At 43.3% G+C, this 16070-nt stretch overlaps 1 protein-coding gene across 1 annotated transcript in view; it reads right to left on the reverse strand.

Annotated features, from left to right (window-relative positions):
- Window positions 1-7104: 7104 nt before the first annotated feature.
- The window catches only part of LOC117040745 (sodium channel protein type 8 subunit alpha-like), a 107650-nt gene continuing 98684 nt past the window's right edge, over window positions 7105-16070 (reverse strand). The window contains 2 exon segments of the mRNA XM_033138716.1: window positions 7105-11409; window positions 13511-13781. Of these exon segments, the coding sequence (XP_032994607.1) occupies window positions 10265-11409; window positions 13511-13781 (1416 nt within the window). The 3' untranslated portion in view covers window positions 7105-10264.

Consider the following 16070-nt stretch of genomic DNA (forward strand, 5'->3'; position numbering starts at 1 on the left):
ATTAACAGGGACACATTTCCCCTGTCTTTCTCCTTACAGAGGTCATCATACCAATGCAGTTTCTGTGCCGAAACCAAGCCTAAACCCTGAGTGAAATGGATCTAGAAAATCAGTTTCCTTCAAGGGCGCCTGGATCTGCTCTGCTTATTTTCTTACTGTCACTAGGCTCTGTTAGGTTCTTTTCCTACCATCAGTTGATTGGTATGTTGGGTTTCTCAGAACATTGCAACAGACTATAATGGGTGCAACCATTGTTGTGCCCCTCCTTTGACCTTCCAGGTGTTGCTAAACTACAAATCTCATCAGTCCCAGCAAGCATAGCCAGGTGACAAGGGGTGATGTGGAGTTGAAGCTCAACAATGTGAAGGGCTAAAGACCTGATCTATAGCATGTTTTTGTCTAAAGACCCTTCTCTAAGTAACTTTTATGCTTGGAGCAATTTCTGTAGATTCCTTCAAAGTGTGCCCATGCTATGGATGGAAATAACGCACAAGCAAAGGAAGAGAAAAGCAGAAAGGAGCCATTTCTGAGCAGCATGCACTAATGTGTGCAGCTTCCATGCAAAGCAACAAGAGGCAGTGTCAGTGTCCAAGTTCTTTCTAGTCAAACCATCTGAGCTCTGTCTGGTACTGTTTTACCAATTACCGGCAATTAAATCAATCCATGTTAACAGACTGGTGAGTCCGCTGATGTCGCTGGGCCTCTCCTTTTTTGCTCAGTGTGCCATATGTGGGAAGCACCACCAGAAGAAAATGTGCCCCTAACTGATGTGGCAATCCACAGAGAGTCTAAAGAATTGAGACATTGTTGCACAATGGAGAAGGGAGCAGGGCTCAGGCTGACTTGCATGTGCCCATTAGCAGCATTTCCGCTGCAGTGCTGCACTGCCCGCAAATGTTGAAGTTCTCCTGAATGTAAAAGGCTGCATGCGATGCATGTGGAAGCTGGTTCTATTGGAGAAATTGGACAGGATGCTCTTAAAAGCAAAAAAGCTTTGTTGGACACCGTGAATTTGCAGCTCTCTGGAATTTCAAACCATTACTCTAATTGAGGGCCAGCATGATGTCGGGGTTAGAATCCTGCAGACTAAGGCTGGGGAAACCTTGATTCAACCGCCCCCCTCCCCCAGAAACTCAGAAGCCACCCAGTCCCATCTTGTAGTCATCAGGCTGCTTTGTTTGAGACTAGTGAATTTATCGGAATCTGCTGGTTTTTTGTTTTTGGATGGTGGGCAGGGTCTGTTTTGGGATCCAGGCTCAGCTAAATGCAGTCAAGTCCCGTTGAAGCCATTGTGAAAACTCAGTCCCGATTTTAGACTCCCACTGAAAGTCTGGCACTGAAGTTGAACTAATGGAGCCCAGAGCCAACCCTTCAGAATTGCTTGCAGCCTTGGGGATTACCGTGAACAGGGATGGGAAGGACAGCTAGGATGACAGCAAGGAATGGCGCTGACTGCTAAGTAAGAGGGACAGATTACATTTATACCCAAGAGAAGAGGTTAAAACAAGATGGACATACCTTTTTATTGCAAATTCCAAAGTAAAAAGATGTACAGTACAAAGGAAATCAAATAAGTCAGACGGTATTCATCTTTCATCCCAGCTATTTTGTTGAAGTAGGTATTCTTTTTAATAATAATAAAAAACCACACACATGCTCTTTCTCCCCTCCCCAAAACTCCTCCTTTTCCTCATTTGCTTTATTTTGTTTGTTGGTGTGTGTCTGTCTTAGAGCAGAATAAAATCTACTGGGTTAGGGTCTAAAGGGGCTGAAAAAAAGACATTATTGAGGGGTAGGGTGGGGAACAAGCAAAGTGCAGAAAGAAAATAGTTGCCCTGATATCTGTTGGGGGGGGAGGTAGGGAAGAAGTGATAGCAGTGACTTTCTTAATTAGCAGCATTAATGGCACCATCTAACTATGCTTTCCCCTTAGTCCATGCTCTGCCCTATGCACACTTAAACACCACTTGCAGTTGTGAATCTCAGAAAAGCATTTGTACAGACGTGAATTAAATTAAGCCTCACAACACCCCTGTGAGGTAGGTAATTACCCGTTTTACAGATGGGTAAAACTGAGGCACATAGAGAGGTTAGGTGGCTCTCCCAACTTTGGCGACACACACCAGATCAGCCATGGAGCTGAAAACAGTAATCACAATAGTTCTGTTTTTCAATATTCAGCTATTGACACCTGAAAAGCAGTTTCTATCCCCCCCCCTCTACAAAATGCACTTTCTAGAGACACTCACACCCTCACACCCCTCTATATACAAATGCAAAATGCATCAACCTAATTCAAAGTGTTGGTGCTGACCTTTAAAGCCCTAAACGGCCTCTGTCCTGCATACCTGAAGGAGCATCTCCACCCCCATCGTTCAGCCTGGACAATGAGATCCAGCGCTGAGGGCCTTCTGGCGGTTCCCTCACTGCGAGAAGCAAAGCTACAGGCAGAGGGCCTTCTCAGTAGTGGCACCCGCCCTGTGGAACGCCCTCCCATCAGAGGTCAAGGAGATGAACAACTATCTGACATTCAGAAAATACCTGAAGGCAGCCCTGTTTAGGGAAGTTTTTAATCTGTGATATTTTAATGTATTTTAATATTTGTTGGGAGCTACCCAGGGTGGCTGGGGAGACCCAACCAGATGGGCGGGGTACAAATAATAATAATAATAATAATAATAATAATAATAATAATTATTATTATTATTATTATTATTATTATTATTATTATTCCAAGCCAATTTCAGCCACTTTGGAGATTTTGTGCAATTTTTCTTGTTGAATTACTCTGTATGTGCTTCCAGATAGGGACTTACTATTGCAGATGGGATGTTGGAAACAGATTGGTTTTTTAACTTATCACATTTTCCTTGGAAAGGAAACACCAGAATGAAAAGGGGGTGGAGAGACCATGGGCTAGTATTGCACTGTGAAAAAATTGTCAGCATGAGGATCGCTCATCCCATAATAAGAACCTGTCTGGAAGCACCCTACATCACAAAAGTCCAAACTTGTTTAATAGTAGAGTGCCTCTCTTTCACCACTAAAGGGAGACTCACCATTTTTGGATTAATGTTTTGCCTTAAAAAAAATTTTTTTTTAATTAGGATGTGAGATCTCTTCTAATGAATGATGATCCATTCATCTCCTAGAGCTTCTTCACTCAGGGTAGCCCCCATCACCCTCACATGGAGGTGATCACTGTAACTTTTGAAACACAAAATGTTTATTTCGCTATTAGCGCAGTGAGTTCCTCTGCCTGCAAGTGTGCCTGATCCCATATATTCTGAACTGTGGGAGGAAAACTGGGGTAAACATGTAACCAAAACCACAAAATTATGACAGGAGAAACAAACCTGCAGCATGCACAACTATCCAGATCCACAGCAAACGAGCCACTTTCCAAGCAAATTTCAATGCCCCAGTTCCACCTCACTTTTTAAAAAATCAAATCAAAACAAAGTAAAGCCTCATACAACAGACAAGGAGACTGGTGCGTGGGTGTGATTCCCCTAATAACCTGTGAGTTTGTAGAAACACAATAATAATGATACAAAATTGTTTTGATCTTAAACACCTGGCAACCGGGGAGTCATAGCTAGCGGATGAAGGAAAGGTGTTGCATCTCAGCCCTTTAAATTGAAAGATTTAAAAGTGGGGGCGGGGAGAGAGAAATGTACAAGCAGCTGATTGGAAAAAATAATTTAAAGTGCAAAGCGTAGGCATACTATTACTTTTGTGCAGTGGATGGATTCAGAACTGCTATAAGCCAAGGAGTGGCTTTCCACTGACCTATGTGCAGCTAAAGCCCTAGCACATACTGTTTATGCAGAGACCGTTACAGGTATGCAAGAGACGGCAAAAGGAGGAGAGGACATGGAACACACAGGACCACAGAGCTACCCATTTCCTGTACCAAGGCAAGTGCAATATCAACCTGAGAACCTTCTGGCTTGGAAGGAGTAATAACATACATAGCAGAAGAAGGCCAAGGTTGCAGACGGGACATGATTGAGAGTGCTTACCTGCAATCCCCAGGTAAGGGCCTTTTCATGCTGGTGCATAGTCTTGAAACTGAAGCCCTCAACATGGTGATGGAGCCCAGAGGGTTTCAAACTACCATCTATCTATGGTCTTCATCACCATGATACTTGAGCCCTTCACTTTCATGTCATTCTCCAGTTCATAAGAGCCAGTGCAGGGCTATTTTCCCCATTCATCTCCCCAGAGGTGCATGTGAACTTTCATACATGTTTAGACAGGCTTTTTCGAACCAGCTGGTGCTTAGGAGACTTTGAGCAATGCTTCGGAGCCACACCGGCACCGCAACCTTGCATGTGTGCCAGCAAACACGTAAGAGGTCACATATGCCTCATTGTCAAACATGGCTACGTTCATACTGAAAGTACTTTACAATATGAAATATGAAGCGCCCCCTCGGTCCTGTACAGGAAGCCACCTTTTCGTTCATTGACGACAAGTATCAGTTCACGCTGTTGCCCTGTATTGGTTGCCACGAGGCAGCCAATTTCAAACACCAGACTCTTGGCCCAAGGAAACATTCTCACTGGGCCAAATTTGGGCCTGTTCATTGTACCTGAATGTACCCTGTATGACAGGGGATTTTGTAGCAGAGTAAAAAATAAAATAAAAATAAAGCCGAATCTCTATTTTTCAATGCTCAGGCTGGAGTCTTAACTAAAAATTATTGGCAAGATCACTCCCGGATGCCCAAGCTATCAAGACTTGTCCTTTGCTTCCTGAACTTTGAATTACAAAGTTTTGGAGGATAGCACTAGGTCAACAGTATTTTGCTTCAGAGAATCACCAAAGGTTTTCACGCAGTCTATCAGTGCAAGAAAGAAATGTCAACCATAATTGACGATTTCTGGATGGCCAGACCCTGCTTTTTTGATAATTGCCACAACTACCCATAATTACATGCTAATTCTCAACCTAGGAGGCCCAGTTCCCTTACATTCTTAAGAGTTAACATGATTGCTACAGAAACTTTTTTAACCAGAACACACACATCAAACCAACTTTCCCATGTGCAGTCAAACTAGAAATGTTCATTTCATGTTCTTTGGCCAGCAGCGGCAGCAACATAGGTCATTAAAGTGTGTATAATGACCACAATGAGCCATCAAGCTATCTAATAAGGAGCAGCCAATTTATACGAGGTCAGACTATTTTCTCATTTAGCTCAGTGTTTACTAGTTGGGCTGGCAGTAGCTCTCCAAGACTTTAGGCAGAGGGTCTTTTACAACACATCTTACCTGATCCTTTTATGTGGAGATGTCTAGAACTGAACTTGTAACCTTTACCACTGAATAATGGCTTCTCCCCAAGGATAATTCACTACTGGCAATCTGCAAGAGGGATTACAACAGATATGCAAATCCTAACGGGTCTATGAAAACTTTATGTTATGATCCCTCAGCATTTCCCCTTTATCTTAAAAGTTTAAATAGGACGGTTTAGGGTGAAACTGGGGCAATATCATTTTTGGCCTATGTCTTTACAAAATAGAGAGACACAAACAGGGATATACATATGTATCTTGATGCAACTTCCCACCTGAAGAGCAAAACATTTCCTGCTTTCTAACTTTATGAAAAGCTCCTGATTCCTCCTGGTGAAACAATAATATAGAGATTGGATTGCACATTTTTGCACTGTTAGAAATACTTGAAATTAGGAGTAATATTTATTCTAAACTCTCAATAATAAAAGTGTCGAGTAAAAGAAGCAGGATTTCCTTACATAATACCCTCCAGAAAAATTCCACAGATAAAAGTGACAACATTGATCAGAACGATACTTCCTGTAACACTGGTATTGAATTCTGGATTTCCCCCTTCATGCACAAGTCAGTTTTGATTATCTTCTCAATTACATAGTTTTACTAAGCATTTCCACATCATAAAGTTGTCTGTTGGTTAAGGAAAACTTTAATTCTTGGAGTCTTCGTAAAAACAATCCAAGTAGTTGAAGAAGGAAAACAAAGGAAGTCGGTCATATTATTTTAAAATATCCAGCATTTTCGATATAGGAACTTGTCACGACCTGACCACTGTTCTAAAGAATATTGTCAGAATTATACGTGTCCAAAAAATAAATAAATGCAGTCTTGAAATTATGTTTTCTTCCAAGGCCTATTGCATTTATACCATTCAATTGTATTAACAATAATATCCTCATGTTCTGGTTTTGCTTTTTGTGAGGGAGAGGATGGTTAGAGTGGCATGAGTTTGTGAGAAGCTGCAAGCCCAGCCATAGTATTTATGCCAAATGACTTGATGTATGAGTGTTTTTCCCCCTGGTTGTGACTTGATTGAAGATTTTCCATGTCAATTTCACAAAGCACCTGTCATTCATTGTTGGCTGATTAGAAATCTCCACTACCCATTTAATCAGACAGCCCAGAAAACCAGATTGCTTTTTCTTACTAATTCTACCACTCCAAATAAATAAATAAGAACATAAAAGCAAAAACTAATTTAAATATTCTCAGAAAAATATTTCAACAGAATTCTATACAGCACCTTTTCTGGTGGTGGTGGCAAGTACAAAATGTTGAGCTTAAAAACCAGCACTATCAAAATTAAATGTACATTTTCTAACTGTCCTCAATGATTTTGAGATTTCTTTGATTTCTAATTTTCTAATGCTTTCTCGAAAAAGCATTGGCTATGCCTGTCAAACTAATAGGCTCCTTTCTTTATTGCCAAATTCTTTGATTCTATATAGGTATCTTTATATGCTGTCTGTATGTCTCAAACTACCTTTTTGTGATGGTTCATTTTTGAGTGAGATTTCCCTAATATTCTACGCTTTGCTTAAATTTACGATGCATATAAAAAATACGGAGCAAGTTCCACAATATCTGTGAAGTTTGGCCGGTTGTTTGTTTAAACAATTGTCCCCAAAAAAGAAATGGAAAAAAAATATGTAGTGTAGCAACTAGAAAAAGCAAAAGTATTCACTTTAGTAGGACATAGCCCTCAGCTCTGAAGCTGTTTGTTAATAACTTTTATTTGTTAGTAAAGCTAGTGTAACGTAAGAAAGTTCAAGTATCGCTAAATAATGACCCAATGTAAATATAGATTGCAGGGCATTTTTACTAAAAATTGCTTAGTAAAATTTGACAGCAGAAACACTACATGTACCAAGCTTTCCATATGGAACAATAGTCCAGCTAAAGAACAATTATGACAGTTCGCCAAATCTTGCATAGAAGTGGTCAAAATATATTGCACCTCAGAAACCAAAATATAGTCTAAATATTTCCGTTGTTGTAAAGGTAACTTTGCAATAAAGCTTTGCTCTGTGTCTGTTTGGGAGGCTTTATCTCCTCTCCCTGTGGGGATGTACATAAGTTGACATTGTCTCAAAAGTGGAAAAAAGAAAGAGAGAAAAAAATGTATTATATATAGATATAAAATTAAACATGGACAGTGGCATATGCCAGAAGCCATTCTATTTAATTTTTTGTAGTCCTTTGTTATTTACAAAAAGGCATGCCAATAAAATAAAATGATATATTACAGTATTTATAATATTCTTTTAAAAAGTTCAACCACATTTTTCAGCTTTTGTTGTTGTTGTGCTGTTTACAATGTTGCCTGTACATATGCATGTTTTTTTATTTTTATTTTATTATACACATTGTAGGAGTAAGTGGGGTAAGTCTAACAGGATAGAAATGTTTTGTTCCTTGTGGTATCTGGTACAGCAGAATTCTTCCACTGATTTCACGATAGCTAGACTATGCATTTAAAAAGTCCAACTTGGCACAGATGTCTACCGAATGGCTTGCTTTCTACATGACCCTTGTTGCGGGCATCTAGGCTGCGAGATTCTATAGGTCAAGCCTCTGCCAGCTATCTAAAAGGCATTGCTATTTGTCTGTTTTGCTTTTGGAATATTTTGAGTGATTATTTTGTGTGTGTGTTTTTGCCCTTTTATAGATACAATTTATTTGGTCCACATTCAAACAGCTTGTTTTCTTTCATCGTGCCCTATAAAAAAATTCAGTACACCTCCCTTTTTGCAACCAGGCGTTCTAAACGATTCATAGCAGCCTATGCCTTCTCTTTTCAGCTGCATGATGGAACAGAGTCTTGATTATAGTGCAATACAACCTTTGGCCCATCAGCGAGAAACTACTCCACAAGCCTGTGCCCTTAAAAAACAAAGAAAAAACCCACACAACTGAATTCTCAGTATGATCGACTTGTTGAAGGTGACACAATGAAACATTTCAAAATATTGAGATGCCCAGGTACTAACTAGAAACACAAAACTTAGTTCCCACCCCACCCCCAACCCCCCCGGGGTGAGAATCCCGTCAATTTAGAGTTAAGACTAGTTGAGAGGTAGCTCTTTCATCCCTACCTGAATTTTGCAGGACTGGTTAAAATTATGACAACAATGTGGGATGAAATGCAAAGTTGGTGAAGGCACACGACATATAGGACACTTTCTCTCTCAGCGCTGCACCCATGTCACACGGCTACTTTGCTCATCAAATGTGAGATGTTTCTACTAAACGTTGGTTTTTAACATTATGGTTATTGTTGCTAGCATTTTGGTTTGCTTTTCCTGTAAAAAAATAAACAAACAAATGCAAAAAGCAAAGAAAACCGTGCAAAGTCAAGACTGCAAGCTGCAGGAAATCTGTCAATGGAAGAACACTTAAGTAGAGGCAACTTTTCTGGGAATCTGCTCGTGCCCCGTTGTTGAGTTCCTTGCATCAGAACGATCCCAAAGGACGCAACCGTCGGCATGTAGATACGGCACACAGTGCTGTAAACTTCCCTGTCGTAACCCTACCCTCCTCGATAAAATTGCTTTATAGATCTGCTGAAAATTGCACCTTTGAAAGATAACGTGCTGTTTCCGATAGCACTTTTTCATCTCTAACAGGGGAGGGGGGAAAGTTACCTACGCTGCAGAATGGAGGCTAAAGAGTAATTGCGAGTATTGCAGGAAACAAAACTACCGGGTGGGTTTTCCTGAAGCCCTAAAGCACTCTTTGACAGCAACATTGTATTAAGAAACCATGGCTGCATGGTATTTTTTTTCCATCAGAAGGCTTTTAAGAGCAGCATTTTCTGTTTTTGCCGTGTTTCTTTTAAAAAGTGCAAAACAATATATGGCTGCATGGTTAATAAACATACACATAAACAGGTCTCCGTCGGTTGGTTTCACATTTTTGTTCTTCCTAGAGGAGGTGCATGGAAAGATCTAAGGATTGGTAACTTGGCAGAAGGGCATAGCTAAGAGTAACTCTCCCAATACAGTGTGCCGTAGTCAGTGGAGTGCCTCGAACATATGGCTTAACGCAAGGCCTGGACAGCATATTGAGTGTCTTGTGATTTTATGATTCCTCATGCATGATTCCTGATCACAGCATGCCATCATGCAAATCATTTCTATGCATTGAAACGAGCACAATTTTATTTAATTTTATTTTTGGAATCAGCCTGAGCGAGTTTTGGCAGGCTGAAAACACCTGATTATCCCCATCTCCCAAACCATGGTGAAGCCCATATAATAAAGAAGTATGCAGATAATAAATACCAAAGGAACTATGATGATTAAATGACATGGGCTAAATATGTGTCGTTTCATTTCAGCTTTTTGTCGTTGCTCAATTTGTTTCCCCCCCTTGTTCTAATTTTTTTGTTTTTTTTGTTTTTTTTGGTGCTTAAACTAAATGTCAAGTATGAAAATCTAGTTTTGCATGAGCAACCCAACCCTTCAAAGTGATTTTTGTTTTTTGTTTTTGTTCTGGGTTTCCTTTCAATAAAATGAGAAAAATAAAATCCATTTTGGCTGCTTCAGAAAAAATATATACGAATCCTAAAGCAGCAGGTTTGTTTGTTTTTCCTTAAGTGTGTGTGTGTGTTTGTGTGTGTTTTATTTTGCTTGTTTGTCCTAAGTTGCATTGACTGATGTGGAACATGCAGTATCCACCTGCCCAAACAGTATAAAATCCTTTTTTTTTTACCCCGCCTTTGCATTGTTTCCTGTTTTTTTAAATATATTTGCCTAGATGGGTCCGTTAAACAGGTGGTAGATCACTGCTTTGAGATGCAACATGGTCACACAGTAAGCAGACTATGTTTGGTATAGGATCTTCAGGTAAAGTGTCTCCACAGCTGTTCACTATTGATATATATTTTATCGGGATGTTTGTAAACAATCTTTTCCGTTCATACTTTTTTCCCTAGAGTTATTAATGTTACGGATCATCTCAATATTTGGGTTCCCTGGTGTCTCTTTGCCTTTTCGCTCTTTCCCGTCTCCCTTCCTCGGCTCGCTGTTTCTCCTTTTCAGGCTTAGTCACACTGTCATAGGATGGGAGGGACGCTGTGGACGGGGTACCTTCTTTTTTCTCCCTGTTTGTCCCTCCGTTTTCCATCTTATTGGAGACGTTCTTTCGGTAAATAAAGCCCCTCCTTACTAAGCGAGCCCGGTACGCCCTCTGGATGACCAATGCAGAGACCTCTTCCTGCTTGCGCCGCAGTGTGGTTGTGATAGGTTCGTAAGACACTTTGGATGGATTGGAAGCCACAAACCTCTCCTCCATCTGCTGCCTCAGGATGTCCAGTTCGCCGCTATCGCCCAGCACCCGTTTGGTAAAGGCAAACAGGATGTCCAAGCAGTGGATTCTATCCCCGCTCACCATCGGCAAGTCCATGGCAATGAGTTCAATAGTGTTGGGCTTAGGGACGCGAAGAGGGTGCTCCAAAGCGTCGGCAAAGTCTGCCAGCTTGCAGTACTCAATGAATTGTGTGGCGTCGGGGTCAAACTTCTCCCAGATCTCGTAGAAGGTCTCAAAGTCGTCTTCACTCAGCGGGTCGGCGCTCTCCTCTGTAGCTACACTGAAGTTCTCCAGAATGATGGCAATGTACATATTCACCACAATCAGAAAGGAGATGATGATGTAGCTAACAAAGAAGAAGATCCCCACTGAGGGATTCCCGCAGTCGCCTTTGAAACCACTCCCGGGATGTTCCTTAGTCAAATCACAGTCCGGTGGCCTGTTGAGGATGGGCAAAAGCAAACCATCCCACCCAGCTGAGGTAGTGATCTGGAACAAGCAAATCATACTGTTGCCAAAAGTCTCAAAGTTGAACATGTCATCGATGCCAGCCTCGTGTTTGACGTAGGCAAAGTTGGACATCCCAAAGATGGAAAAGATGAACATAACTAGGAAGAGCAGGAGACCAATGTTGAACAAGGCAGGCAAAGACATCATTAAGGCAAAAAGCAGGGTGCGGATCCCTTTGGCTCCTTTGATCAGGCGCAGGATGCGGCCAATACGGGCCAGGCGGATGACTCTGAAGAGAGTAGGTGACACAAAGTATTTCTCTATGATTTCAGCCAAGAACATACCTTAAATGAGATTGGGGGAAAGAAGAAAAAATAGTGTTACAATTCTTTTAAGCAATCACGTACCATTTCCCCAGAAGCAGGTAGTACTGGCCATATTTGAGAGGAAAATGCCATACTAGGTTCGTTGAGACTGGCAGCCTTCCTATTTCCATATCCTTAGTATTTGAGTCTTTGCAAAATGCCCATGAGCCATATCAGCAAATTTCCTTTTACAAGGGCACCTCGTCTTTTTTATTATGACCATTATAAAATGATAGGCAGTGCTTGTTGTCTCGTTATACCCCATGAATCATAAAATAGTATGATCTCTCTTCCCTTCTGTTTACTTTGCTCTGTTGTTTAGGATCAGGCTAGATGTAACATCCCATTGTGTGTGTGTGTGTGTGTGTGTGTGTACATTTCCCCCTGTGTAACAACAACTTTTATACCTTGCTTTTCTATTCAACAATCCTCTAAATCGCTAAGACAAAAAACAAAATGTTAAAAACGGCAACAATCCAAATTGCATGTTCAAAGTGGGCACCAGGGCTTTCAGCAAATGCCAGCAGCAGCAGAAAATATTGAACAAAACTAGGTCATCCAGAGAACTCCAAAAGCTCAAGAGAACTACCGGCCAATTGTCTAAAAGAGAGCAAGGCAATCCCTAGAAAGAGATTTTCACACCTTTGGTGCCACCAATGACAATGCCCTACCCTGCATAAATGCCCACTGCATTAAAAATAGAGCCATCACACTGCGTGGGGCCTCTAAGGGAGCTCTTAATATGACGGTGGGCTCATATGAGAGAAAGCTGTCCTTCAAGAACAAAGAACATTCAGAATCATAAAGTTCAACACCAGCACTTTAAATTGGGCCCAGGAACTATTTCCATGAAGTATGATTAATTGGTGCAATATGCTCCTGATATCACTCTCCAGCAGTGGCGGAGTAAGGCTCCGCGGTACCCGGGGCGGCAAAGGAAACGCCCCGGGGGCGGGGCGTCGTGACATCACATTGTGACGTCATGACGCTCCGCCCCCAGGGCGGTTCCGGGGTGCCGGCGCCGCTTCTGCAGCCCTCTTTTAAGCCGAAGAGCTCGCTTTTAAGCTCTCCGGCTCAAAAGGAGGCTGTGGAAGCGGCGATCCGATGACAGAGTGCGCCTGCGCGTGCAGGCGCACTCCGTCGTTGGGCCGTGCGCTGCCGCTCCCAGGGTGACGGAGGGAGCGGCAGCGCGTGGGAATGGTGGGAGGGGCTGCCTCTTGTCGCCCCCACCCGCCGCTTCTCGCCCCTGTCGCCCGGGGGCGTACCGCCCCCACCGCACCCCCCTAGCGACGCCCCTGCTCTCCAGTTAATAAAAATCATTACCAAGGCCTTGGGTTTCGCAGATGTCTTCCTCCTGCATTGCTGTGCACTGCTAGTTTGTTACTGCTTTGTGGTTTTGTTTTATTATGCTTATGTAATTTGCATTTGCTTTTAATTGTCATATTTTTGTGATCTGGCATAGGACCATTTGTAGAAGGGTAGTTTATGGGTACAAATGCAATTAGTCAAATGAAAGCAGCCTTAGAAAGTTGCAGAGTTAAAGCAGAAGAACAGGGATGGGTGCGTGGGGGGAAGCAGCTATTTCCCCACTCGAACTTCCTTCCCAAACTATTTCCCCACAGAAACCTGACCTGCTCTGATTTTACAAGCTGGGAAGCAGTACAGTGGTACCTCGGTTTTCAAACATAATCTGTTCCGGAAGACTGTTCGACTTCTGAAACATTCGAAAACTGAAAACTCAATACGGAAAACTCAATATGGAAGCCTCAACACAGAAGCCGCGTTTCCTGTTTGACTTCTGAGGCACGTTCAAAAACCGAATCATTTACTTCTGGGTTTACGGCGTTCGAAAACTGAAACTTTCATCAACAGAGACATTTGAAAACCGAGGTACCACTGTATTAATTGCACAATCCTATGCAAGAGTGGCTGGGGAAACCCAGCCAGATGGGCAGGGTATAAATAAATTATTATTATTATAAGTTTACTCGGAATCCGATGCACGTCTACTCATTTTCTCTTCTCGCAAGTGCAGGCCTTTGCGCTGCATGCGCCCCGCAGAAGGCACCCATATACTCACCCACGATGGAGAGAATGACAACCACAAAATCAAAAATGTTCCAGCCAATAGTGAAGTAGTAGTGACGCAAGGCGAACATTTTCAGCACACACTCGCACGTGAAAAAGATAACAAAGACCAGGTTGATCCAGTAGAGGATTTCTTCCATCTGTTTGCTCTGCGTGTCCGTCTCAACCATCATAGTCACCATGTTGAGGCAGATGAGCAGCATGATCAGTATGTCAAACGCTTGCTGGGTGACAAAGTCGAAAACAGCTCCTTGGACTCTATTCTGTTACACCGGACAGGAAGAACGCAGTTAGGGGGATGCATGTATTTGTAGTACTGGGCAATTCACTGCCCACATCCTCTATTGCAGCTGGTTCATGTGTTTACCTCACGTGGGGATGGGGGGTGGTTTGTTAGGTTGTTTTTATTATGTATTGCATGTTTTTATATTGTGTTTTTATGTTGTAGCCGTTCCGAGACATGCGGGTACAGGCTGGTGTGCAAACTGAATAAATGATAGATAATAATAAATGTATCCTGCCTCACAATCCCATGTTGTAGCGAAGGGTGAAACACACAGCACAATCCTGTTCATCATCAGGTACGTGAGGAAAGGTAAAGGTAAAGGGCCCCTGGATGGTTAAGTCCAGTCAAAGGCAGCTATGGGGTGTGGCGCTCATCTCGCTTTCAGGCCAAAGGAGCTGGTGTTTGTCCACAGACAGCTTTCTGGCTCATGTGGTTAGCATGACTAAACCGCTTCTGGCACAATGCAACACTGTGACGAGTGCCAGAGCGCACAAAAACGGCGTTTACCTTCACGCCGCAGTGGTACCTATTTGTCTACTAGCACTGACGTGCTTTCGAACTGCTAGGTTGGCAGGGGCTGGGACAGAGCAACGGGAGCTCACCCCGTCATGTAGATTTGAAGTGCCAACCTTCTGATCGGCAAGCCCAAGAGGCTCAGGGGTTTAGACCACAACACCACCCACATCCGGGATGCAGATTAACGTTAAAAGGCTCTAGCGCATGGGCGTACCGAAGGGGGGGCAGGCGGGGGCAGCTGCCCCCCCTAGAAGCCAGCTGCCCCCCCCCCAGAAGCAAAAATGATCGGCGCCGGGCAAGAGGAGCCGCATCCCGGGCTGCCCGGCGCGTCCATTTAGGCTGAGGAAGAAGCGGGGCAGGAGGAGAGGAGCAGAGAAGGAGGCTGCTGTCCCTGCCACCCAAGTTCCTCCCTTTGCCCCCGCCCCCCTTGCCCAAGGCAGCTCCTGTCCCAGAGGCAAGGAGGAGCGTGCTCACAGCGGCGGGCTGCTGTGGGGTCGGCTCTGCTCACTGTGCTTTTGCCGCTGCGTCAGGCTTTGCTCTTCCCTCTCACGCCTCCCTCCCTCCCGGTGTTCTGGGAATATTAACACGTTTGTGTGTCATTCCTTCACCCCAACTCCTCTGGTTCGCCCCTTTTAAAGTTACTTTATTGCTCTGAAGTTGGTGTTTCCCTCTGTCCCCCTTTTTCTGAGCTGTTTAAAATCCCTGCTTTTCTACCGCTAGCAAAAATATCTCCTGGGTTGGTGTTTCGCAGCGTCCTTTTACCTGCCCTAGCAATTACTGTTGTTCAGCCCCTGCCTTTTGCTTTGTTAAAACCACCTTGTTGTTAAGACCCTCCTTGTTATGGCTTCTCCCTGTTCCTTAGTTGCTGTTTTGCCCAGCAGCATTTAACCCTTTGTTTTCCACTTTCCTGCCTTCAAGTCTTTATCAAGTTTGCATTCAAGTCTGGTGACTTCTTTTTCAGTGTATCTGAAGAAGTGTGCATGCACACGAAAGCTCATACCAAGAACAAACTTAATTGGTCTCTAAGGTGCTACTGGAAGGAATTTTTTAATTTTTTTTTAATGAATTTCTCAATGCATTTAAAAATGTTACTTTCCTGGGAAGGATTTCCCAGGTGGGCTGGCGGTGATAATAAATACTCATATTGTGAAAATAATAAAAGGTGGGCTGGCGATGATAATAAATACTCATATTGTGAAACTGTACAGCCGGAGGCCATTTCAGGCAATTGCCAACTCATAGATCCTTTTGGACCTGGAAAAAGGCAAAACGGGTGGAACAGTGGCGGGGCAGGAACAAGGCATAACAGGGCAGAACGGGGTTTGAAAGATATAAAATCGACTTCAAAATTCCTGTCCATGAACCTCAGCATTGACCAAGATGCTACATAGTGACCTTCATAGGAATCTGTGGCTGAAGGGGCCAGAGAAGGGTTAAAAAGGCAATGCATTGGGGGAAACACCCCCCTCCCAACAACCTGGAATCAAAGAGGGAGGGGAAGGAGGGAAGTAAAGCTCCATCTCATCCCTCCCAGCCCAGGTCCATGCCAGGTGGGGGAAACAAGAGAAGACTAGATGAGCAAACTTGGCTCTGTTGGAAGAGGGTGCCAACCTCTGTCGCATCCCCCCTTGGCAGAGTGAAGCCCACTCCCCAGTCAGCCAGGTAGGGAAGGGGGAATTGGGTAATGTGGGTAGAGAGGCAAATGGCCCTAAGGATGGCTGGAGTGCCCCCGCCCCACCAGCTAGGCTGG

The sequence above is a fragment of the Lacerta agilis genome, chromosome 2 (assembly GCF_009819535.1).
Source record: "Lacerta agilis isolate rLacAgi1 chromosome 2, rLacAgi1.pri, whole genome shotgun sequence".
Classification (NCBI taxonomy): domain Eukaryota; kingdom Metazoa; phylum Chordata; class Lepidosauria; order Squamata; family Lacertidae; genus Lacerta; species Lacerta agilis.